This window comes from Myotis yumanensis, unplaced genomic scaffold (assembly GCF_028538775.1).
Source record: "Myotis yumanensis isolate MYYU_CA2020_CCGP unplaced genomic scaffold, mMyoYum1.0.hap1 SCAF_3, whole genome shotgun sequence".
In the NCBI taxonomy this organism is placed as follows: domain Eukaryota; kingdom Metazoa; phylum Chordata; class Mammalia; order Chiroptera; family Vespertilionidae; genus Myotis; species Myotis yumanensis.
Window position 1 is genome coordinate 27,452,527 of NW_027223754.1, and position 26,502 is coordinate 27,479,028.

Genomic DNA, 26,502 nt, shown 5'->3' on the forward strand with positions numbered 1-26,502 from the left:
CCACCTTCTTGGTCCTTGGACCTACTCAATGAAGGGAAGCTATGAAGGAGTCTTGGCTGTGAGGCCTCAGGGCTGTTCAGAAAGGATTCACTGCATCTATGCAGACCAGTGCTGTCCAATAGACATAATGTGAGCCACACTTGTCATGCAAGATTTTCTAGTAGCCACATGTAAAAAAGTAAAAAGAAGCAAGTGGAATTAATTTTACTTAAGCCAATATATTCAAAACATTAAATTTCTGATATGTAATCAATATAAAAATTGAACATGAATTAGTTCACATTCTTTTTTTCACACCAAGTCTTCAAAATGATATATATATATATAAAATCTCAAGTTGCACTAGCCACATTTCAAGTATTCAACAGCCACATATGGCTATTAGTGACCACATTTGGACAGTGAAAGTTTAGGAAGTAGAGCTGGGACCCAAACCCTGAGCAATTTATCATTCTTCTGGGAAAAGAATAGCTCCTACTTTGACTTTCCTCCCACTTTTATTCCACTATGTATCATAAATGAACAGGAAAACCATCAACTAGTGAAAATAATTTCTAGTACTTCCAGTAAACTAATGAAATACAAAGGATTCATGCTAAGAACCGCATGTCATTCTTAGCTGGGGAGAAGTCACAATTTGAATCCTATGTGCCATGCACAGTGTAATCACTAACCTGCTATAAGCTTAATGATGAGTTCATGAAGACCTTGAATACCTGCTCAGTTCTTCTCTTTCCTTCTTTGTTTCCAAAGACATCAGAGCCAAGTGGCTAAGCTCTTGCCTTTCACAGAAGCTGTAAAGTTGGCATCAATACTTCCATTCATCTGCCTCTCTTCTGGGTCAAGAGGGCACAATGACAATATGGATTATGAAACAAAGGGGTGTTAACTTGGGGGCAGGAGGCCAAAAACAATCCACATAAACAAACCATAGAGGTCAATGTTAATGAGCAGAGAACCAGCTTATAACTAAGACTCTCCAAGGCTTTGAGGAACTGAATAAAATTAGCTAACTAATAATAATTCAGTTAGTACAATACATACCAATTACTTGTGTACATAATTATGGATATATGCAAACTAATGAACCAGATGAACTCCTCCCTCATCTCTGACTGGCAACTTTTATTTTTCTTCTGGGAGTTGCAAAAAGCCAATGTGTCAGCAACTCATCTATTTCTGCCTGTTGGTTTATCATGGAGAAGTTAAATGAGATGCATAATGTGAAATTAGATGTCAACATTCTGTTGAATTCTAGAAAGACGCACTAAAATGCTTAGTTTGCATTACATTTCAACAAATTTGTGTCATTCTGAGGCCGTTAATTTTGGATTATGGAAAATTGATGATTTGCATAAATCTAAATTCTACTAAGGTCCCTGTGCTAACATGTTCTTCATATTATTTCCTGAAGGACAAGCTTTGATTCAATCTTTAATATCTTAATTATATATTTTGGAAGACAATATTCTCTTCAATCCCAAATATTCAGCTATTAAATTAACCTTTTGAATAGGTCCTAAAAGGTTAGTAGTTTTTTCTATCATTCTGTATTAAAAAACAAACCCAAACAAAAAACAAGGCCCATGCTGTTTACCATGGGGTTGGTCTGTGCTAGAGTCCCTTGGAGGTCCTCACTCGGAATCTCCTGACAAATGGCACCTATCTGGGAATAGAGGCTCGTCAGGTCTGGAGCTGTGGAGCTCACCGTGGAGTTAGCACATTTAAGGTGCTGTCTCGGGTCCTGCAAGAATTATGGTTCCTATTTAAACAAAGCGAGTTGTAATATTGTGCGATATTGTAAAGCAACCTACAGCATGTGCTGCATATTGGTTCATTTATGTAATAGCTCACCTTGAAACTGGCTCCTTTTGTAGCTAACGGTCCTGCTACCCTCTTAAACATCACCACAGTGGATACCAATCTAATCTAAATCATCACACCCAGACTGAGGCTACTGTAATTCTTTCCTCCTATTCTTGCCTCAGCTCATCATTTTTAAACTGCTCTCCCCACTCTAATCCTCCTATACTAATGCTATTGTCATGTCATACCATGTCTAAGCGATGTAGAGAAGCACACAATTGCCTATTGAACCAGCTTTAAACTCCTCAATCCGGCATTACAGTCCTCCCTTCTTTCTTTCCTCCATTCTCTTTTCCTCCCTCCCTTCCTTTTGACTTTTTATTGAATTATAATATGCATACAGAAGACTACTATACAATAGCTCAATGGATTTTCACAAACAACATACACCCAAGGAACACCCAGATCAAGAAAGAGAACCAGAAATTCATTCTTGCTCCCTTCCAGGCACTACCCACACATCCTAAAGGTGACCACTACCCCACCTTCTAAGAGCAGAAATTAATTTGGTCAGACTTAACTTTTACTAACATTCTCCTACATCCAGGACTCAGGGAAAGGCACTGACTTGGGGGGCATGATGATGCCTTGGGCCCCCGGGCCTTGCAGCCTATGGCAGCAAGTCTAACTCACGTCCTTACACTGACGGCTCTGAATGTCCTGAGATATCATCTGCCTTGGTCAGAATTTGCTGAGGAATTGTCAGCTGGAGACGTCAGGGTGACAGCTGGTGAGAGTTGGGCAGGGAGCCATGGCAATGGTAGTGTTTGAAGATAATGCTGTGAAGCTAATATCATATGCAACTTGGCCTCCCTCTCCTTTTCCCCAGCCCAGCTCGTTACTTTCTTCTTCTTCCTACTCAACTGTATTTTCATGAACAAAGTCACAAAGGGCACCCATACCTGTGGCCTTCAACCCATAGAGTCCCCAGCTAATACCCAAGTGGCCTTTTGCTTCCCGGGTGGAATGCCTCCTGTGTGGGAGGGCCTCTGGTGCTGCTCTGACCTAAAGAACGTTCTTCCTGTCTTCTAGGAGCAGAGACAAGAAAATATTTTTACCTCTGATTCTTTCTAACAGCAATTCAACAAATGCTATCCGTTGTTGCCTTATTATAAAGTTGAGATTTTCTTAAGCATCACTATTGAAAATATAACATAAAAGTAGTAAATTAAATATTGAAGAAAAGTCAGGTTATATTACTCATAATCCCAGCCTAACTCCACAACTGCTTTAATTTTGCACATCATCTCCCAGGTCCTGTCCACTCCAATTTTTATACTGTTACTATTATAGTGTTCATATCAGGAAATTATTTTTTTTAATTAAAATATTTTCACTGATATCAGAGAGGATGGAAGAGGGAGATAGAAACATCAATGATGAAAGAGAATCATTGATCTTATATGCCCCCTATTGGGGATTGAGCCAGAAACCTGGGCATGTGCCCTGACTGTGAATCGAACCTTGACATCTTGGTTCATAGTTCAATGCTCAACCACTGAGCCACACCAGCAGGGCAGGAAATTATCTTTAAGGTGGTCTTTTGTTTGTACAAACATATGGCAATGATGCCAGTCCCCTAGGAGCCTGGATTCCTGTCCCCTCTCTGTCACTTAACTTTAAGTAAATATACCTACATCATCCTCACTTTATCATGCTCCAGAATCTCCTAGAGTAAAGAACAGAGATGACACCTATCCCACCACTCTCACAAGATGTTAATAAAACATTTTATTAACTCAATAAATGGATACTGAGCACCTACCACACATGTGCAAGTCTCCTTGCTAGGGACTGTGAGCAACTGCAGCTCCCATGGCAGTGAACAGGTGAGGGCTCTGCTACAGATGGGCAGATGCTCCTGCTCAGGGGGAGACCTGAGTCAGGCTCTGGTCCAGACTCTGGTTCTGTACAGTCCCTGCCCCGTGCCCGGCATCCTAGCACTCTCTTCCAGCAGCTCCCATGGTCCCCAGGGATATGTCCCTTTCCCCAGCCTCTTCAGCTCCCTCCCCAGCTTCCACCACACCCTGCTTAGCCCTCCTTCACCAAAGCCTCATTCTCTACTCTTTCCTAGGCAGGGGCTCAGCAGTCCATCAGACTCGATCTCAGACCCTGGGCCACACAAAACTTGTGGGGGCTTTAGAAACAGGGGCCTCCCTCTAAGATATATCACCTCCGTCAAGAGTACACAGGTTAGAAAGGAAAAAAAAGAGTACACAGACTAAAAGGTTTTCTGCTGAGAGGGGGAAATTGTTGTGAAGCATTCCATCCATTTCAAATTCTACTTCCATAAATTCAGAAGCAGGAATAGTGGTTTCTGATTGGAAATGTCTTGCAGAAAGTGTGGCATTTGTGTCAGGCATTAAAGACAGATGGGACTAAAACAAGGCTACTCTCATGGGGGCAGCATTCAGAAGTGTGTTTGGGGAAAGGCAGGGACCCAGGTGTAGACAAAGTACACTCTGCAGGTGTCAAAGACGGATCAGCTGCCCCAGAGTTCAGGGGTAGAGCTGTGGACTCCGATCACCAAGCTGAAGGCCCCTCCTCTGAGAGGCCATCCCATGGTGCTCATCTCCCTCCGCCTCAGTCTCTCCATAGGCCCCAGCATCCCCAGCATCGCCTGAGCTCCCACCACACTTCTCCTACATGCCCCGATTTGACCCAGTCCACCTTCTATTACCTCCTGAAACTTTTCCATATCACGACCTCTCCTGTGATGCATGGAGGTTCTCTGAAGACAGTTCTCCCACAGCCATTAAGGCTGTTTTTCTTCTATGATCCATGTGACCAGGGGCCCAACGGTAAGGCAGATGTCTTCTTTGCTTCTCTCTGCCACCTTCAGACCATTGCTCCCCCTTTTCCTGCAAAACCTTTGCCCTTTGACATTCATGTGACTTGGACACACCACCTCCCTCGTTTCTGTCATCTCCTCGTCACTCTTCTTCGTTCACGAGTTCCCCGTCTTCCTCTGCACTCCAGATTCCGTCACTCTTCGTAACTTCTACATTCCCAGGGAAGACCATCTTACCTCCCTGGCGTCTTGGTTTCTTCACCTCCTTGTCTCAAATGATCTTTTCCTCCTTTCTACTTCAGTCATCCACTCCCATAGTTGCACCCTGGACCATTGCATCCCCTCTAAAATCTTCAATGCCAACATCAAGCTCCCAAACTACCCATATCCTTCTGGTTTAATTGTTCAAGTATTTCTACTAGAAAAATCCTTCAATCTCATCATGGCTTTCATGCCATTGATCCTCCCACTTTCTCTCTATCCATCAATATCTTCATAAATGCCTCCCTTCTAGCCTAGGTTCAATCCCTACTCCAACATTCTAATCATTTTTACAAATGCCATAAATTCCTTTACCTGTCACAGCTTCATGGGTGTGTTTTGGGCAAATATCCAAGCAGCAGTGTAACAGATAGATTAAATTAGAAAAAAATTGGAGACATAGCTTCTGGGAGATAAATATATATATACTAGAGGCCCAGTGCACAAAAATTTGTGCACTCGGGGGGGGGGGGGTGGAGGGGGGTCCCCCAGCCCGGCCTGTGCCCTCTCGCAGTCTGGGACCCCTCGGGAGATAACGACCTGCTGGCTTAGGCCTGCTCCCGGGTGGCAGAGGGCAGGCCCAATCCCTAAGTGCAGCCCCTGGCCAGGCTCAGAGCAGGGCTGATTGGGGAGTTGGGGCGCCGCCCCCTGTCATGCACAGAGCAGGGCGGATCGGGAGGTTGCAATGCCACCCTCAGTCACGCTCAGGGTAGGGCCGATTGGGGGATTGGGGCACCGCCCCCTGTCACTCACAGAGTAGGGCCAATAGGGAAGTTGGGGCACCGCCCCCTGTCACACACAGAGCAGGGCGGATCAGGGGGTTGGGGCGCTGCACCTTGTCACACTCAGGGCAGGGCCAATGGGGAGGTTATGGCTCTTCCCTGTCACACACAGAGCAAGGCCTGTGGAGGGGGGTTGGGGCGCTGCCCCCTGTCACTCACAGAGCAGGGCCCATCAGGGGGGTTGGGGCTCCGTACCCTGTCACACACAGAGCAGGGTCAATCAGGGGGTTGGGGAGCTCCCCCTTGTCACGCACAGAGCAGGGCCGATCAGGGGGTTGAGGAGCTCCCCACTGTCACGCACAGAGCAGGGCCGATAGGGGAGTTGGGGCACTGCCCCCTGTCACACACACAGCAGGGCGGATCAGGGGGTTGGGGCGCTGCACCCTGTCACACTCAGGGCAGGGCCAATGGGGAGGTTATGGCTCTACCCTGTCACACACAGAGCAGGGCCTGTGGGGGGGCGGGGGTTGGGGCACCGCACCCTGTCACACACAGAGCAGGGCCGATCAGGGGGTTGGTGCGCTGCACCCTGTCAAACACAGAGCTGCAGGGCGATCGGGATTGGGGAGCTCCCCCCTATCAGGCACAGAGCAGGGCTGATCAGGGGGTTGGGGCACCTTCCCTTGTCATGAACAGAGCAGGGCGGATAGGGAGGTTGTGGCCCCGCCCCCTGTCACTCACAGAGCCACAGGGCGATCACGGGGTTTGGGCGCTGCCCCCTGTCATGCTGATCCCGGTGCCGGGAGGCATATTACCCTTTTACTATATAGAATAGAGGCCTGGTGCATGGGTGGGGGCCGGCTGGTTTGCCCTGAAGGGTGTCCTGGATCAGGGTGGGGGTCCCCACTGGGGTGCCTGGCCAGTCTGGGTGAGGGGCTGAGGGCTGTTTTCCGGGTGGCGAGTGACTGAAGCTCCCAATCGCTCCTTGTTTTCTTTTCTTTTTTTTTATTCTGGGCCAGCTTTAGCTCTGAGGCCTCGCTGCTGAAAACATCGATACAATGTTGCGGTCTGGCTGTCTTTCAGTCCCGCTGGTTTCTGGGGTTTTGTTTAGCTTCTTATTTGCAACATAGTACATAGTTGCTTAGAGTTGCAGCTGAGAGGCCGGCAAGTTAGGCGGGGAACATTGGAATCCGCAGTCACTGAAGCAAGCAAGCCTCCCTGCTCGCTTCAGTGCATGGCTGCCGGCCGCCATCTTGGCTGACAGTTAATTTGCATAAGGATATGCTGATTAGCCAATGGGAAGGGTAGCGGTTGTACGCCAATTACCATGTTTCTCTTTTATTAGTGTAGATAACTATATATATATCATAACATTTATACAGTTCGTTTACCTTTTCAAAGAAGTTTCTTTGAAAAGGTAAACGAACTGTATAAATGTTATGATTATACTAAGTTACATATAATAATTACATTCTTCATTAAGAATCCACAATATTTGATTTGATCAAATAGTTCAGCATTGGGTTTGTCATGTTCAAATTATCATAGTTTTGAAATGAATGTCCCAGGTTATCACAGAATATATTTATGCCCACAAGCTGTAAAACATTTATAGTTTGTGGTTTGGGGGGCTAATCAAGCCTGGAAGCATCTTTCCACAGTAATTAAGAAAAGCCTCCCCTATTCAGCTGGCTATTTTTAAACACAGGCAACCTCTTTCTCCTTCCAAATCAGATTGCTTTAAGCTTGGAGAACAGGACCCGTGTGAGCCAGCTCTGAAGCATCCAGGCCCAGCTCCTTCAAAGTATCTGGACCGAAATGGGGCCTGGAAAAAGCAAATGGAAGTAGCCATGCATTTTGAAAACTTCAAAATAGTCATACAGATTTTATAGATGCATTTAAAAACCAATGAAAACGAATTCCACCCAAAGTACCTGGAAAAAGAAAGAGGTCAAAAACAGCTCGACCCTTGCCGAACCGGTTTGGCTCAGTGGATAGAGCGTTGGCCTGCAGACTCAGGGGTCCCAGGTTCGATTCCGGTCAAGGGCATGTACCTTGGTTGCGGGCACATCCCCACTGGGGGGCGTGCAGGAGGCAGCTGATCGATGTTTCTCTCTCATCGATGTTTCTGGCTCTCTATCCCTCTCCCTTCTTCTCTGTAAAAAATCAATAAAATATATTTAAAAAAAAGAGAAAAGAACAGCTCGACCCTAAATAGTTAACAATATTGTAATAACTGTATATGGTGCCAGGTGGATACTTGAATTATTGGAGGGAACACTTTGTAGCCTCTACATCCTGGGAGGGGGGTACTAGGACAGTCTGTATGTCTATCTGCTGTGCTGGACACTTGAAACTCATATAAAATAGTGCTAAATGCAAACTGTAATCAAAACAAAAAACTGACCTTTAAATTTATTTTTTAAATTACAGTTGCCATACAATATAACATTAGTTTCAGTTGTACAACATAGCGATTAGATATTTATATGCCTTACGAAGTGATCACACGTAAGTCTAGTACCTACCTGACACCATACATAGTTACCACAATATCACTGACGATATTCCCTATGCTGTACGTTACAATCCCGTGACTTATTTTATAACCAGTAGCTTGTACTTGTTTCCTTCCTTTTCACTGCACTGTCTTTCCAACATAAACCATTCTGGCCCTAAAACTACCCAGGGATTAATACAATGCTTTGTGCCTCTCTCTTCCTGATGACTCACATACCTACTACATGGGCAGGCCTAGGCTTTGGAGTGAGAATGCCCTGCCTCCACTGCTTCCTAACCGGGTGATCTTGGGCAAGTCACTTGGGCTTTCTGGTCCTCATTTTCTCACCTATAAAATAATGATAATGATAGTGTCTCCCTTGAAGAATAGAAGCAAGGACTCAATGTAAGATACGTAAAAAAGCAACCTACAGAATGGATATTGCTATGTATCAGTGAGTTATTTTTCTGAATAGGTGATTCCACTCAAGGTTACAAAATGTCCCTAATAAACATATAAAATGTCCTCCTGGATGATATATATATAAAATTGATTTCAGAGAGGAAGGATGAGGGAGAGAGAGATAGAAACATCAATGATGAGAATCATTGATCAGCTGCCTCATGCACGCCCCCTACTGGGGATCAAACCCACAACCCAGGCATATGCCCTGACAGGGAATTGAACCTATGTCCTCCTGGTTCATAGGTCGATGCTCAAGCCCTGAGACATGCTGGCTGAGTCTCCTGGATGATGCTAACACAAATCTTAAAAGATGGGTAGGAATTAGTCAAAGAGGAGGGAGAGCATTTGTGAGCAAAGAGAGCATGTGTGCTTTCAGTGAGCATAAGGCATGCAGATTGCAGGACAGGCTGGGGCGTGCAGACTGTGGTAGTGCAGGGTGGGCAGAGATGAGCCCAGGTGATTGGGCTCAAAAATGCTAAACAAAGGTTTGAGGCAGGCAGTGGTAGGAGCTCAATCCTTTAGGGCATTATATACCTTTTAGGAAGCTTGTGTTTTATACCCTAGAACAATGTTTTATTTACTGTGTCCAGTGAAATTTTAACAAATACATATACTTAATCCTAACCTGAGGATATTTTTTCCATTGATTTTTTTTTAAAGAGAAAGTGAAAGGAAGGGAGGGAGAGAGAGAGAGAGAAAAAAACATATTGATGTGAGAGAGGCACATCAATTGGTTGCCTCCTGCACATGTCCCGACTGGTGCTGGGGATAGAACCTACAACCCAGGTATGTGCCCTTGACCGGGAATTGAACCCGAGACTCTTCAGTGCTCTAAACACTGACCCACACAAACCAGAGCAACAAACATAATTTTTAAAGTTTCTATAGCCCAAAAAGTTCAAGGTTAAATACATAGTTACTCCTATTTATTTACAGCAGGACTTCTCAGAGCCTTTCACATGCTAATAGGCAGCATGAATCTTCACTAAGGCAATGTACTCTGCAGTATGTCTTCACTTCTGCCCACAGGTCCTCTTTCTGACCCCACTCTCTCGTACCCCCACTGCTGCAGGATTTCCATTAGCCAGCTCCACATACTAGGAAACGCTGCCACCCACCTCACGGAGCTTGTCAGGTTCAGTACGTGTCCATGCTTGTCAGCGTTCCTGTGGCTTTGCCAGCTTCTCCTGATCTCCATCTGCTCACCCAGACACCCCTCCAGACCTCTTCTCGTGAGCGCCAGCTTCTCCCACAGTGGCTGAACTCACCTCCTCCTCCGCAGAAAGGATGAAGGCCAAGGCAGAGGCCGGCCTTCCACTCCACCCTTTTAACATGTCTACACCTACAGATGTCCTAGCTCTCCCCCTCTGCCACCCTGAGATGTCATTCCTCCTTCTAAAGGTGGATGGCAGCGTTTTAGTCTAAGAAGAGAAAAGAATTGTCAGAGAGTTAGTCAGAGGCAGGGATCAGAAGTCTCCTGATGCCCATGTGAGGGCCTTTCCCCCGGGCCATCCTGCCATCTAAATGCCTCCTAAAGGGTAGTCCCAGTCCAAGAGGCCCACAAATGACAGACACGTGCCATTGATACATTGCTTCTACTGGCATAAAATGACCTAGTCACACTGTGAATATCTATTGGTAGTATCCTGTCAAGTTTCTTTTTACTAGAACTATTTGTTTCCTTCCTTTTCTTTTTAATTTTTTTATTTTAAATGTATTTTTTAGATGTAAGGTAAAGCATAGGGAATGTTTCTTCTCAAACAACTAACTACTTCTCCCTCCCGTCTGTCTCACATCGTCAGTGCCAGCACCATGGTGTCTGCCTCTCAGACAGGCCTCTGGTGACCCAGAGGGAAGGAGAGTGCAGGGTGGAAGAAAACTGATTTGTGCCCGGTACACACGTCTCTCCTTACAGCTGCTGCTCTTCTCAGTTTTCTGCTTGGCTGGATTTTTTTTAGACTGTTAATTGTTTTTTTCCCTATTGCTAAATGCAAAACAAACAAAAGCACAGTCCCGTGTGTAACACCTGCTAGCATACATTTCCTTTAGGAGCAAATATTTGTAATAACAAGGAGTTAGAATAAACTAATCTTAACATTTTTACATCATTTACCATAGTTTAAAAGTAAAAAGGACTTGAAAAAATTCTCAAACTACAGATGTACACACTGGGCCCAATGAACGAACCTGCATTGCTGTAGGACTTCGTTAGCTGCCCCTCATGCTTGACTTGTGTGGAATTCACTTGGAATGGTGAGTGCTTGTCCTCAGCCTGCTTATGGCCTATTCTCTCCTCCTACCACCCCACTCTCATCTCCAGGAGCCAATGAGCCTGGACAGTCTGTATAGAAGCAGCTCAAGAAAACCACTGGCAGCAAGATGTTAGGGGTATGGTGGTTTTGCTCCTCCCAAAGTAATTAGTGCTTTAAAAGAGAATCCATCGTCACCCTCAAGGCAATGATTAACCCAGAGAAGTTAATCTATAAGGGTAGAACTTTGGGGTCTATGGCACTCTGATGAGCATATCTGTTAAGCCAAGTAGGCCTCCCTGGCAAGGTTCAAGTTGCATCATATGAAAGAACCTTTTCCTCTCCCACTTATAAGGCCATCCTGACTGCCAGAAGAAGATGTGATGCTCAGTTGGAAGAGGTCCTAATGCACAGGTGTGTTAAATGCAACAAACAGCCATATTTCTGTTATGTACACAGCTGCACAGACCTAATGGAAAGCATTCTGTTTTCAAACAGTTGTACTTTTAAGTGTTGCTTTCTGCCCTCTGCCCCTCACTCTTCTACTTGATGTGGCCTTTCATGATAAATAAGGGTTTTTTTCTGCTTTTGCAAGATTTCCTTCGGAGAGGCATAGAGTGTGTGTGAGAAGCACCTCCACTCATATCCAGTTGAGGCTGTTGATACTGCCTAGCCTGCCAGACAAAGGTGAACCGGATCGGCATGCCGTGTCTGTCTGCATCTGGCCGCTTGGCATCACTTCATGCCTACCAAGCCTTGCCGCTGCCTGCTGGCTCCATGCTTCTCCCAGCTAACAGGATGCACTGTGTCTCACAGGCAGCTTCCGGTGGGAACACAGCTGAGCTGCAGGGAATGGCTTTGAAGTCTAGCAGAGCCCACCACTCACTAAGGCTCCTGCCTGATCAAGTTACCCTGAGAGCCTCTGTTTACTCAGCTAAAGCTGGGGGTGCCAGTGGCTGCTCCGGGGACTGGTGAAATGTGGTCTAGGAAGTGTTGGCACATGGCAGGCACATGGCCACCATCAACCCTCTAACTGGAGAAGTAGCTTTTGCCAGAAACCCTAGAAAGGTTTGTTGGGCTGAAGAACTGACTTATATATACTAACGAATTGTCTTTCTCATACTCAAAGTCACCTTCCCCTCAGAAGCCTTAAGCGATCCCCCCTTACCTTGGATTTCAGGCCCTCCGTGATCTGAATGAGCCCTTCCAGCCTTATTTCTATAAGCACCCTCCCATGCTCTGTGGGTGGTGCATCACTGAGCCCACACCACGCCCTAAACGTGCTATATAATTCCGCATTTCTGTGCCTTTCTTCTAGTTTCCTCAGCCTTGAATGTGCTACTCCCCAATCTTCACCGGTTGAAATGCTGACCTATGAGGCCCACCTCACATGGCATTTCTTCCCTGGTCCTTCCCTGAGAGACCCGTCTGAACTCATCTCTCTCTCCTTGCACCCTCTATTCAGTATTTACCACATTCTATCTTGTATTAAAGCTGTAAGTTTTCTTTAAATTACAAGCTTATTAAAGGCAAGAACCTGTCCATTCATACACCATTTTTTTAACTTAACAAATATTTATTGAGCTCCTACTGTTTGCTTAGCTCTGGGCTAGGGACTAGGTTTAGAGTGGACAACAAATCACATAGTACCTGCCTTTGTGTGAGGGGAAACAGACTTCAAACTACTAAGCAAGCAAATAACTCTGTAACGATTCATTGTGATGTGTGCCATGAAAAATTCTTTCTATTGCATGGACTCACCCATGAGTAAGTAAGTGTTTGCTAAATTGCCCCCTCTCCCCTACTCTCCTCTTAGCTTGGTCTTCAAAAGTAAAATATTTATGATGCTTCTGACCTGGCGGCCACACCCATACTACCCTCCTTATCAACCTTTCCCCTGGCTACACCCTAACTGTTCTCTTCCAAGCATGCTTTCTCATTTTCACAATAGGAGAATTTTCCAAAGTTTTAAGTTCTACTTCATTTTTTATTAATAATTCCATTTTCAAGCCATTTCTCTCTTCTCACATTTTACTATATAAAGTCAGAGGAACTAAGCTACTCCTTCAACACTGCTTAGAAATGTCCTCAGCTAAATATTCAATTTCATCACTGGCCAAGTTCTACCTTCCTTAGAATTCTAGAACATGGACACAGTTCAGCCAAGTTCTTTGCCACTTTATAACAAGGATTGCTTTTTCTCCATTGTCCAACACACATTCCTTATTTCTCTGAGACCTCATCAGAATGGCCTTTCCCATCCATATTTCTACCAACATCTGTCCATGATTATTTGTGTATTCTCTGAGAAGAGAGAAGCATCCTCTCCTTTCCTTTTGGAGCTCTCACCAGGATTGCCTTTGAAAGTCCTTTACGATAATCTCCACTTCTCCCAGCATGCACTTTCAAGTTTCCCAGCCTCTACTCATGACTCAGTTTCAAAGCTGCTTCCACATTTTAGGTATTTGTTAGAGCAGCACTCCAATTCTTGGTGGCACTTCCTGTCTTAGCTTGGGCGGCTATCACAAAAGACCATAAACTGAGTGCCTTATCAACAACAGAAACTTGTTTCTCACAGTCCTGGAGGCTGGGAAATGCAAGATCAAGGTGCTGGCCAATCTGGTGTGTAAGGAGAGCCCTCTTCCTGGTTGCACAGTGCTGGCTCTTGGTGCCCTCACGTGGCAGAAAGAGAGTGAACTCCTCTCTGGCTTCGTCTTATAAGGACACGAATCCTACCCAAGGGGCTTCATCCCCGTGACCAGATTCCCTTCCAAAGGCCCCACCTCCAAGTACCATCACACTAGGCTTCAACATATGAATCTTGGGGGGACCAAACATTCCATCCAAAATGGCCGGATTCTTTGACTCTCCCCAATCTGAGCCTTGCTACTCATGCCATAGCAAATAAGGCTTCAAGGTTTTCCAGGACACTCTAGCTACTGGCTAGGAACACACCTTCACAGCCGTAGCTCAGTTTCCTCCATTACTATAGAGAGATTTGTGTAATCATGAGCTTGATGATGGAGATGATGAGAGCTACTGAATGCCTGACACTGTCATGGGCATCTTTTGTGTATTACTTCTAATCCTCAGAACGAGGTAAATATTAGACTCACTGTCTCAAAGACATGGACACTGAAGTCTGCAGAACTTAAACTATTTTTGCAAAGCAACATAGCAATTAAGTGAGTGCAGACCCAGATCTTTCAGGCTCCCAAGTCATGCTCTTGACATGATGCCACAATGCTTCCCAATGCATATATTTAGGGGCAACTTTATCTTCTATTTTATAGATAAAAACTTGAGATTTGGAGGTGAAAATAAAAACTGTCTCCAAGTACCAGGGCTATATGATACCTTTAATTCTTCTACCTCATATGTTCTTCAAACTCACTCCCCTGTGGCCATTTTTTTTTTTTTTTTTTGCCTCTTCCCAAAAAAGCAAGCCCAGTTCATCTTTTCAGGAGATGACACTGTCTCAGAGAGTCCCCTGTGATGATGATGATTTATGGGAGAACCAGATGGGAACACTTGAAACGTATTCTAATTAGAAAGTCCTTCATTTCTATTTTCTTTGCTGCCTGCCACCCTGACCCCTACACACATGGTGTGTTTTGAGCCATTCTTTGTACTTTCGGTTGGGATGTGCCTACCCTGGCATCTGATCACACAGGCTGACTGCTTTTGAAGTAAATGGAAAAAGTTTTTGAACAGACCAGAGCACCGGCCATGAGGGATTTAAATGCTGTCTTGTGTCATGCCCTGATGGTAATCCTCTCATTCATCGTTTCTAAAGCCTTTTCCACGAAGGAAGTGCTGGGCAGTTGGAGGTGGGGTGAGGGGGCGGGGGCGGGTCCTCACAGCCAGGCAGGGAGCAGGTCCCACTTCACAGAGGGGATGGGGAGGGGGAAGGGGCGGGGTGGCTTGAGGTGTGAGGAGTGAGTTTTGAGGTGTTTGTGGTTGAGGCCCAAGCCAGAGCCAGAGACTGTACCTCCTTCACTTAATCTCAAATTGCTCCAGATTGTTCCTCAGCGAAGCCATCTCGTAGTGTTGTGAGTTTACTGGAAGCAGCCTTCTAAAAAGCTTGATTAGTGGAGTAGGAATGATTTCTAAGTGCACATTTTATAAGTAATCAGAGAAAATGCCCGGTTTCTATGAAACTGGGGAATGGCTGTAATTTTATCTACTGCCCCCATGTACCACACCCTTTCCATTTGCTTTCCAATTTAGTCCTCAAGAGGCCATAAGGGTAAAGAAACCGAGCCCAGAGATAAAGCAACTTGCCCAAGACGACTAACAAGAGGCAAGGCCAACCCTGGAGCCCTTTTAGTTGTAACCAAACAGGGGCTCTGACATGCTGCTCTCCATCCTAGTGCCTCTTAGCACCACCCGGTCCTCTCTCCCAGCTCACCCCCACCGAATCCTTCCAGTGCTCACTCATCCCATTCAAACCATTTCACTAACAGCTGCTACACTGGTCTTCTAAGACCCCACGTCTGCCATGCTTATGACCTGTTTCCAGTGTCTCCAACGTAAAGATCAACTCCACAGCCAGTGGCTGTAATTTTCCCCCACTGCCCCTCTGTGTGATTCCCCTCAGATAGGATATGCTCCCGGGCCCACCATGCAAAGCCTCACTCAGACTCTTGTTGGAGCCCTTTCTCTTCTGTCTTCCCCACCCACACAAATGCTGCTGCCTTCTGGATCTTATCTGGATTTCACCATGTCTCTGACATCTTTGCCAGACCCTGACTCTCGCTAATACTTCTCTTTCTAGCACTTTCTAATAACATTTATTCTGATGCCAATCACATATGGCTCCTTATGGTGAAAGAAAGAAAAAGAAAAGAAAGACGTTTTCAAATTAGACAGTCTCAAAAGCCATTCAGAATATATCGGTGTTGCAACTCTTCTCCCTAGACCATTTGGCTCAACTGTAAACTCAGATCAGAACTCCATGTGGGTAATTTTTTAACATATAGCTTCCTATCAGGATGTGAGTCGCTGAAGGTCACAACCAAATTGGCACAATGACTCCAGAAGTCTCCCAATTTAATTGCCAGGGACAGACGGAAACACAATAAAAATATGACTAATTCAGCAGTGAGTTTAGAAAGCTATGTGTATGATACACCGACCTGCACAATGAGGCACTGTTTAAATAGAAGGGAAAGAGGTTTTTATCGGGTCTTAATTAGAATAATTATTAAACACACACTGATTGAGTGCCCACTTTTTAGCCTGCAGTAGGATTACCCGCCAGTAATGGCCCTGAACCAGGGCTTCAGAGGTAAATCAGCGTGAGTCTCAGTCCCTCACGGGGAGTTTACTCTTTTGCTCTATTCCCTAATTCCTGCAAGGGCAGAACGATCCAGAAGTCAGGAACCGGTCACCAGGGTCAGCTTTAAACACAAGTTCTGTCCCAGCAAAGGCATGATGTGACCCCTTACGCAACAAGGAGGGGGAAACGTAGACTCTAATGAGACCAGATAACACTGGGATTTTTACTTGTCGAGATGCTTGTTCTTGACGTTGCTCTGACTTTCCCGGGTCATAGCCTTCAGTTCAGTCCCCAGGTCCATGCCCTGGACATGCCCTCTCTTACCTTCTTCCTGCCTCCCTAGCCAATCCAGGTTTCATTTCTGCCAAGCTCTCCCCAATCCCATGCCCTACCCCTGCCTCTGCCTTGTCTCTCATTCTTTCTTGAGTCTAGAAGGCACTAGACACATCCAGTGGCAGGAGAGGCTATAGTTACTACCTTCTTTTCTTTCTATCAGGCTGTGAGTCACCACAGGTCACAACCAAATTGGGAACAATGACTCCAGAAGGCTCCCAATTTCATTGCCAGGGACTAGCTGCTGTGGACTTCACCTGAGAGAATGAATGAGTTTGAGGAGCAGACTATGACTGCTTTGACATAAAACTCTGAGTGGAATAGCCATTGGAACTGCCCGGGACACGGCCTCTAACGCTTGTTCTCTGGAATTGCCGCTCTTGGGAGAATTACTTTCTGCAACGCAGACAACAGATCTTGATAAGGGATCATAGCGGCTCGTGCCTGGTCCAGACAGCTCTGGACACATCTGAAAAGATGTCACCTCTCTGGAAATGTGGGCAAAGCTGCCATAACCTTGGGTGAAACCCTGTGTAAAGATGTTTAAAAAGGAAAAAAAAACATAGGGCCCCAATCACCCATCCTGAGAATTTCCTGAAAGGCACCCTGGCCAGCAGGGGTCAGCCAGGGCTGGGGCCCTCTATTACTTTAGGGGTGCTGCCAATGTGAGGTAATGGCCAGGTGTCGGGGGGAGAGAGACAGCCCTGGCTCCTGCGTGCAGAGCGGCCAGCTTTCTGCTCAGTTTATCTCAGACGATAATTTCCTGGTTCCCTTCCAGTCAAGTTCAAATTGATTTTTTTTTTAAAGTTTTCTCACCCCTCATCCTCTTCTGTCCCCAGGAACAAGGTCAGCAGGACCCAAAAGCTTCTTTTCCATTGTGAGAGAACGTGAGCCTCCAGTACCACCCAATGTGAACCCCTCGGTGAGTTTCCAGGTGACTTGCTATTGTTCTCACAAGTTAAGAAGGCTAAAGTATTTTTAAACACAATAAGAAGGCTAAAGTATTGTTAAACACAAACAGAAAACCCTCCTCGATAGACCCCTGATCTGTTACCTGGATTTCTTTTTTTCTTATCTGATCTTTCCCTCTTTTTTCTTTTTCATTTTTGTCTCTTTTCTAAAATTTATTTTTCACGTGTTTGTGTGATGCCAAGCATTTTGATGTTGGTCTGCGGGACTACCCCTCAGGGTAGTCCACAGGATTTAAAGTGGAAGTTCATTAAAACATGAAAGCTGTTTATAACTGTGTTATCAGTGCGGGCAAGGTAGATTAAAAGTACACTTTGAAGTGTACCGGAGGTTCATCTATAAATCACAAGTGTCTCACGGTCCAGATACCCAACAGGTGTGGCTAATGTACAGTTTAGGATTAAACAAATAGCATTAGTGTTTTCATTTCAAATATGGGGGGGAGAACAGTGATGAAAAAGGAATCCCGTATGACACAAGGTGTGACAGGCCAAGCCTTGGCCATCCCTGCCCACCCCTCCGTCCCAGGTCCTTCTCCACCAATCTGCTTGTATTTGTGATTCTAGGAAGTGCGTGCAGAGTCCAGGCCTATGGCATCCCAGGATCATCCCTGATCCTTGCTTCTTGAAGATCCCCCCTCGGCGCTGAAGAGGTGTCATTTGCATCCTCAGGCTGTTGCTGTTGGTGGAACCATGGGGCCACCGAGTCATGTCTGCCCACAGTGGCTGGCGTTTGCATCCCTGGGCACTGAGGTCTGAAACGCGACCCTGGCGAGGACCAGCCCAACCCCTTTGGAGGAAATGGCTGAGCAGCCTAAGCAGCAGCAGATGAAAACTTCCTTCCTCTTCATCCAGCTGCAGGCCGCCCCTGGCAGAGCTCTCCCCGCCCGGTCTCTAGCAGCGACAGCCTGGACCGCAGCCCCAAGGGGCCCAGAGGAGGGACACATTCTCCCAAGTCCCAGGACCGGCTTCTTGGCAGGCCAGGACCTCAGGCGCACACAGGGCTTGGCTGCTCCTCCCTCGCGGCTGCTGCAGAAGGAGGGCCGTGGGACAGAGCCACCAGCTGCTTTCAGTTGCTCTGCTCGGAAGCAGGAGAAGGAGGGAGAGGAAAAACCCCAGGATCTGGATGTAAGGAGGGGTGGCCTTTGCGGATCCGCACGTTGCCGGCGTTCCCTGGCCCGGGCCTACAGGAAAGTTGGCCGGCTCCAGCCCCTGTCATGCAGACCTCCTAGCCCAGATGCCACCATGAGCGATGCAAGCAGCAATCCCTCCCTGGGCCGGAAGCCTTGGCCGGTCATTACTGCCCCCCAGGACCCATGGGGCGCAGAGCCTCAGGCTTGGAATGCTTTGGGAAACTCAATTCCACAGGCCACCCTGGCCCACGCTGCTGGCAGGGGTGAGAGGGCAGAGCTGAGGAGAGGGACTGCCACCGGCCAGGTAGCCCCGAAGAGCTGTAAAGAGGACACAGGTACCACGGTGCGGTCCAGGAGGGCAATGCTCTACAGATACCGTCCGCCCGTTCAGACCAGCAAGAGCTACCCGGCCCCACCTACTGCTCTGCCTCTCAAGGTAAGGAGAACTGTCTTCAGAGAACCTCCATGCATCACAGGAGAGGTCGTGATATGGAAAAGTTTCAGGAGGTAATAGAAGGTGGACTGGGTCAAATCGGGGCATGTAGGAGAAGTGTGGTGGGAGCTCAGGCGATGCTGGGGATGCTGGGGGGGTTCTCCTGAATTCCCCAGGCCCCAGCTGTCCCCACGGGAAGAGAGAATGAACAGGGAGGACAGAAGTGCCCACAGGGCTCCCAGTTCCGCACCTTGGCTCTCCCTCCACTCCCGATGGGCTACATCCCTACTGCGGGCCACAGTCTTCCCGGGCCTGGCTCCCCCCTGTGCGCTGACACCTTCCCAGACACTAGCAACATTTTGTTTGCAAACAGAATGAGTAACGACTTCCCAAGGTTTCTGCCAAAGATAGAAGAAAATCCAGGCAGAGCAGTGCATACTTTGTGAGGGAGACCAGACGGAAAGACAGAGGAGGTGCCCAGGCATTTACTGAGCCCTCTTACACACCAGCCATGGTGCTAGGTGTTTTCTTCCATCCCATTTATCCTCATAACTACCCTGAGAAATAGAGGCTCACACCCCCAATTTCAGATAAGGAAATTGAGAAGTGGCTCCCCAACAATCCTCCCCTCCTTCCAAACAGGCAAGGCCAGAAAGGTCACTGGAGAATTAGGGGAGGTTTTGTGGAGGTTTCCAGAACTCAGCCACATCCTTGCCCTTCTAAGGCGCACTTCCACCTCCCAGCCCTCCTCCCCCCATGGATGTGTAGCCCTGGGCATGAGCCTCCTACCTTCCATTTTGCTCTGGAAGGGAAAGGGTAATGCTGTGTGGTCTCCAGGGTCCCTTCAGCTCTATGGGCTCTGCCTGTGATCACGGCCATGCCTACTCTTTGTTATCAGCATCTGATTCTCTGACTCAACCTCCTCATCATGCTAATGCCTGAGCCCAGCCTGCCTTCTCCGCCCAGCTCAGGTGTACCGCTCCCAAAATAGGTGGACACACACAAAAATGACGCTTTTATTTTCTCTTTCCCAGTAGCACAGACATCCTTCTATACTTTGCACATCTCTAGGAGATGGGGGTGAGGGTGAGGAAAAGTGTGTGTGCGTTGGGTTGAGTATGTGGAAGTCGGTGAGGAGGGGACTCTCAGGGAAGTCGCAGGAGAAATGGAGGGAATTCACAACATCAGAGAAGGGGCCTTCCTGGAGCTTGGAAATGCTGCTGTTTCACCTGGATTCCGTGGCTCTCTCCTACTTGCTTCTACATACCCCCCTTCTTCCTCTTTCTCCTTTAAACAGGGAGCCAGTACAGCCACAGATAAGAATCAGAGAGAAAGAATGAGCCCAAGTTTTCTTCAGAAAGGAATTCTTGGAAGAAGAGAGATGCTAGCATGCTCCCTTAAGAAATAGTTTACATTCCACCCCAGATCTTGTATCTCTCGTTTCCTACAGAGATTGAGGAGGAATGGCATAACCATGCGTCAGAGACCAGTCCCTGTCTGTGAGGTCACATGGTAGTTGTTTGTGCACTTGAAAGCTGCTCTGATGACTTGAAAACAGCATCTTCCCCTACTTTCCCTTCCTGCCATCCAAGTAGAAGCCAGAGCTTCAGAGCTGTTGCCATTCCTAGAGGGAGAGGTGTTTTAGGAGTGGATAGATTTCTGTCTTGTCTGCAGAAATCTAATAGGCCCCCAGCCATCTAAAATAAGGATTGTGCCCTAGCTGGTTTATCTCAATGAAGAGAGCATTGGCCCTCGGACTGAAGGGTCTCAGGTTTGATTCTGGTCAAGGGCACATACCTCGGTTGGAGGCTTGATTTCTGGCCCTGGTTGGGGTGTGTCAGGGAGGCAACCAATCAATATGTCTCTCTCACATCAAAGTTTCTCTCTGTGTGTCTGTTCCCCTCCCTTCCACTCTCTCTAAAAATCAATGGAAAAATATCCTCCGGTAAGGACTAACAATAAATAAATAAATAATTGCGAGATTCCTCCCTAAAAACTTAGAAACCCCAGGTTCAAGTCTAACCTTGAGCAACCCACCAGAGCTCCCAGTTTTTCCATCTGGAAAACCTGTCTCACAGTTGCTATGGAGATTTGCTCTGGAGATCAAGTGTTGAGCAATTGAAAGGAACCTTCAGCAGCCCTGTCTTAAGGGAGAGAAGAGGAGAAGAAAAATCAGTGGGACACCATGGGAAGCCACCAGTAGGACCAGGGAAGCCATGGAGCTAAAGGTGTAAATGTAGGGTGGGTCTGGTGAGGAAGCAGGGCTACCAAAACTTACTCTTAACCTTGCTGGTCAGATGTTGTGATTCCCTCTTCCTGGGAAGGAGGGGAGCTGGGAAATTAGTACCTTCAGAACCACAAGTTCTTTAAATGCCTGTGGCTACTATTAACCAAATGACCTCTGCATGGTCCTGGGTACCTGGGAAAGTAGCAAAATCAACAGAGATAGCTTTTCCATCTGCCCAGTTCTGAACAGATGACAGTGTCCTCTGGATTTGATAGATTAGTGTATGAGAATTACCCAGTCCTCTCATGTTTTGGAATTTAGTTTTAGGAGTCACAGGAAAGTGGCAGAAGGTTCATGAAAAATGTCTTTTTGTCACTATGAATATGGAGGCCCTTAACTACCCATCGTATGACCTTTCACTTGATATACTCAGGAAGAAATGGACCAATTATATTTATTAAAGTGAAGTGTTGGAAGCAAAATCTGTTCCTACATGTGAATCATAGTATTGATACTTTCCTAGCAGGAGAATCTGAATCTTAAGTATAAATTCTCTCCTCCACAAATGCTCCAAATGGCCAAGTGTATATTCTCACTTTTGAGACAAATGGGCTCCTTAGTGAAAATTTGTCGACTTACATCCTTCCAACTATCATAATGAGTGATTGCCGTGGATTAAATCACTTGGTTTTTAATTTCTGCTATGACTGGGCTCTGGTAAAAACAACTACCGCGCTCTATGGCCGACACAAGGCATCCAAACCTCAAAACTGCGAGGATGTACGTTGTTATCATCCCCATTCCATGGATGAGGGGACAGATGCTTGAGGATGGTCAGCAACTTGCTGAGACCTGAGACCAACACTTGGCAGCTCAAGACTGAGTTCTTCAGCCTCCTCTCACTGTCTTCTGAGAGGGTGAGATTTCCTTGGAAGTCAACCCACCATTTCCTGGGCCTGGTGGTCTCTACTGCACTCCGACTTTCTCTGGTGGAGAGGCTGGGAGAAGGACCCTCAGGAGTTTCAGGTCTAGCGGCCTGGCCTTGTGTGAACAAGCATGAGAAGCAGTGAAAGCCTGGGGTTGGAGGATGCGGAGCTCCAGCTCTGGTGATGCCTCCTGCGGGTTGCAACATTTCTGTGGTGAGTCTGTGAACCAGAACATGTTCCATGGTCTGGGGCCAGAGCCTGCCCTCGGGATTTCTTGGACCCCACATTCTGCCGCCTCTCAGTGGGAATGCCAGGAACTGACAACGTGTGACTTGAGTTTGGGACTAAAGATAAGAAGCCCATATGAAGACACAGATGCAACTCGAAAGGGAGGAAAAAGCTTTCTCTTCAATCATTTTGGGACATTTACAATTTTTTCTTTACTAGTCTTCATCTCTTACATACTTTATGTAATGAAATAATAACAACTTTTGGTATATAAATGGCATTAGAAAATGCAGTAAAAATATTTTTTAAATTCCCTGCCAAATGCCATTTTCACAAACCCCACAAACTTTTCGCATGTAGCTTTAAATTCCCAGGAAATTTTACGTCTCTGTTTTTGTCTTCCTTTTTCTGTTCCTCTCTCACCTGAAACACAATGAACTTTTTGAGTTTTCATCACCAGCTTCTAGGAGTGTTCAGGGTTTAGAAGACAGAGTTAGAGTGAGTAAGACAGACAGGAGTCCATGAGAGGCTTGGTGTGTGAAGGAGTCAGGGATGGGTACATGATTCCTTAAGGCAGCGATTTTCAACCTTTTTCATCTCATGGCACACATAAACTAATTACTAAAATTCTGCTGCACAGTAAAAAGTATATTTTTTGCCAATCTGACAAAAAAGTAGGTATAATTCTGATTCATCCACACTGGACAACTATTGTATTGGCTGTTGTCATTTTTTTATTTGATAATCTAAGGGACAAGAGGTCAGTGTCCCTGAATAAATAGTCAGGTATTGCATGTTTTAAAAATTCTTTCGACACACCAGTGTGCCTCTTTCGGCTCACCAGTGGAAACTCCCTGCCTTAAGGTAATGAATAGGAATGCAATGTAAGTCTGTTTGCTTAAAAACAAGCCCTAACAGACTAGAGAAATTTGTTTTAACTCTGTGTCTTGGATTATTTTGCCTTAAAATAAATCCAACATTTGAAACATAAGGCTGTAAAATACAAGCCTGTTAAAATTTTCATACAAAGTTTTAATTTAGAGTAAAGGTCATGGGCACTGGGATTAAAGAGATAAAAATTAAATCTGCTTCTGCCAACTAACTAGCAAAGTGGCCACTGGCAACTCCATGAGCAAAGCTAGGCTATCTTGTTTGTTCTCTGAGGTCTTTCCAGTTCTGACATTCTATGGTGACTATGAGTCTATGAATCCAGAAAGGAAATAAAATTGTTTAATGAGCCCGGCTGGTGTGGCTCAGTGGTTGAGTGTCAACCTAGGAACCAGGAAGTTACAGTTGGATTCCGGGTCAGAGCACATGCCCGAGTTGCAGGCTCAGTCCTGATTAGGGGGCGTGCAGGAGGCAGCCGGTCAATGATTCTCTCTCATCATTGATGTTTCTCTCTCTCTCTCTCTCTCTCTCTCTTTCTCTCCCCCTTCCTCTCTGAAATCAATAAAATATATATATATATATATATATATTTTTAAACTGTTTAATGAAATAAAAGTATCAATTTAATTTATCTACCTCAGGTTGTTTCTAAAGATTAATTATTTGCCAAGTGACTTCACTATGAGGAAGCTACATACTGGATAGGGCGAAAGTAGGTTGTATTGTTATTTATTAATTATTGTATTATTTTCCATACAAACAACTGTAAACCTACTTTTGCCCCACCCTGTACAATGGGCCACTCACTCCGGCAGATCTGGGACTTCAGTGGGGAGCTAGGATGGTTCCATACCTAAATGCACAGTGCCTGGCACATAGCAGGCACTTAACAATTAGTTGAATAAATGAACGAATGAACCTTTGAAAAGGTGATTAACATTCATTGATATGAAAGAGTCAGTACCTTCTTTGACCAATAACACAAAATCCCCACCACAGAATTTTAGGGCCAGAATTTCAGTCTGTCTGTCTGCTAATGATTGATACCTCCTCCTTTGACTGGATTCCAGTTGAAATAAATTCCGTTCTGGAGTTGAAGTTTGATCCCAGGTACACTTAACCCCCAGGAAGAGGTCATTTATCTTATTTAGGGTAAACACTTAATTATATAACCAAGCCTGTTTGACTTTTCAGGCCTGTCATAAGTTCAGAAACTGTTCTGCTGATAAAACAGCATTCTAGATAATTCTGTCTTTATATTAATCCTTCTTGGAGAGCAATTTAGAATTTTTAAATTGCAAAGCTTATCTTTATTCTACACTGCATTGGTTTTGGCCCAGATGTTTTGATTTACCACTTGAGTGAATAAAGCCTGAGATAGCAGGATGGGTTTCAGTCCTTTTTCATCCTGTGATTTGCCTTGGCGTTCCCATGACAATGTTCTCTCACTCTTTTTCTCTCCTTACCATTTCCTTGGATAGTCACACGCAGAAGTCTTCTGGATCCCTGCATTCGTGCTACCCTCATGGAACTACATGCACCTCAGCATTCTTGAAGGGAAGAAGAGAGCAGAGAGCAAGCATGTGGGCCAATTTAAGTTGTGTGTCCTGTGCCATATAGAAAAGCAATTGGAGTGAGAGCTTGGACTTAGGACTTCTAGCTCTTCCTTTGATTCAAGTTAGCTAAGTAAGGGCAAGTCCTTTTATTCTGGATCTTAATTCCTCATCTGGGGTGTGAAAAGATTGGACTGTGGATTCCTCTCTCCTAGCTCCATGATTTTAAATTCCTGCCAATCCATTTGTGCCTGTATTTGTGAAAACTCAATTGAAACTATGGCTTTTAATGACAAATTTCTAAAAGTCCATCATATTTTGAAGTCACTGCTGGTGGGAAACTATTCCTCCTCCAGTATCCAGAGGATAGATAAGAACTAGACTATATTTCAAAACATTTTATGTCAATATATACTCAATTTTCTAATGTTTGGTGTTAATTTTTTTTTTCAAAATATTGGTAGCATTAGTCAAGTATTGGGTTTTGCCTGAGAGATTTGGACAAAAAGACTAAATTGAGTTTTTTATAACTATACAAAAATATTATAATATTATTTTATATTATATATAAAAATATAATATTATTCTCCAATATTAAAAGGAAATGAAATGTCTTTAGTCTCAAGAATCAGTTATTCAGGAAAGGGAATATTGAAAATCAATTCCACTCAGGAATTAAGACCTCACTCAGCTAGTTTGAATCAGTTCCAACAGATTGCCTCAGTTTAACTTTGAAGTTTTGTACCCTTGAACAAAAGTGTCTTCTATCATTTGTAGATTTAGTTAGGAATCTTGGTTATATGTAGTAGAAACCCTCAAGTCTACTTAACCCCAAATGAAGCGGATTCGTTAGAAGGAGAACACATGTGTGTAAAGGGAAGGTCTTGTAGAACCCAAGGACAGAGATGCAAATAGGCCTCGGGACCAACTGGAACGAGGGCTCCAGAACACTCAGGTTTCTCTTTTCATTTCTACTCTCTATCGCCCTCTGCCCTTCTCAGCAGTCTTCTCGGAATCATTCCTTCTCGGTGTGCACATCTGCTTCCTCCAGTCCCTACTCCACAGGGAGGAATATGGCCACTTGCAATTCCCAAATTTATATCTCCTCTCTTTAGAGACAAGTCAACTAAGTCAACATAGGCACACTTCCCAATTCTCCTGAGAGGAGGCTCCTTGGTCCAGTTCGAGTTGGGTGCCCACCCAACCTATGGTGGGGGCCAGGGTTAGATGCAGCTCACATGGTTCTATCAGGTTTTCTGAGAGCCAGAGCGGGTTGTAACCATGTAAATCCTGGAAAGGGTGGGAAAGTTTCTAGAAATGAATGGGACGTGGTGAGGAGGGGAGCAAGTATGGGCAGCCAACCCAATAAATGACCAAAAACATTTTCAGAGAGGTGTCAACTAAAATGTATGAGATCATTGTTTTGTCTAAATGTCCTGTCTGAGTCCTCTTAGATTTTAGGGAAGCCAGTTTTTAATAGTCTTTGGGGAGATTTTTAAAAGGAGCATCCCTAAACTAACCAATATAGTAGAATCAAATTAATACCTATGTGGTCTATAAATAGATTTGCTTCCAGAATCTGCTATTGGTTATGATATCTCCGGTGAAAGTGGGGTGCTATAGTAAACAGATTGCCATCTTGGACTCTGCATGCGATTTCTTCAACTTTATAGCAATG

At 45.5% G+C, this 26,502-nt stretch overlaps 1 protein-coding gene and 1 long non-coding RNA gene across 2 annotated transcripts in view; both read left to right on the plus strand.

Moving 5' to 3' along the window:
• LOC139004908 (uncharacterized) overlaps positions 1-18,138 on the plus strand; it is a 34,812-nt gene extending 16,674 nt beyond the window's left edge. The window contains exons 2-3 of the long non-coding RNA XR_011470626.1: positions 17,308-17,390; positions 18,004-18,138. This is a non-coding gene — a long non-coding RNA (uncharacterized lncRNA). The remainder of the gene's footprint in view (positions 1-17,307; positions 17,391-18,003) is intronic.
• Positions 18,139-18,666: 528 nt separating this feature from the next.
• Positions 18,667-26,502, plus strand: part of PSD3 (pleckstrin and Sec7 domain containing 3) — a 429,912-nt gene continuing 422,076 nt past the window's right edge. The window contains exon 1 of the mRNA XM_070408519.1: positions 18,667-19,005. Coding sequence (XP_070264620.1) covers positions 18,682-19,005 — 324 coding nt within the window. The 5' untranslated portion in view covers positions 18,667-18,681. The remainder of the gene's footprint in view (positions 19,006-26,502) is intronic.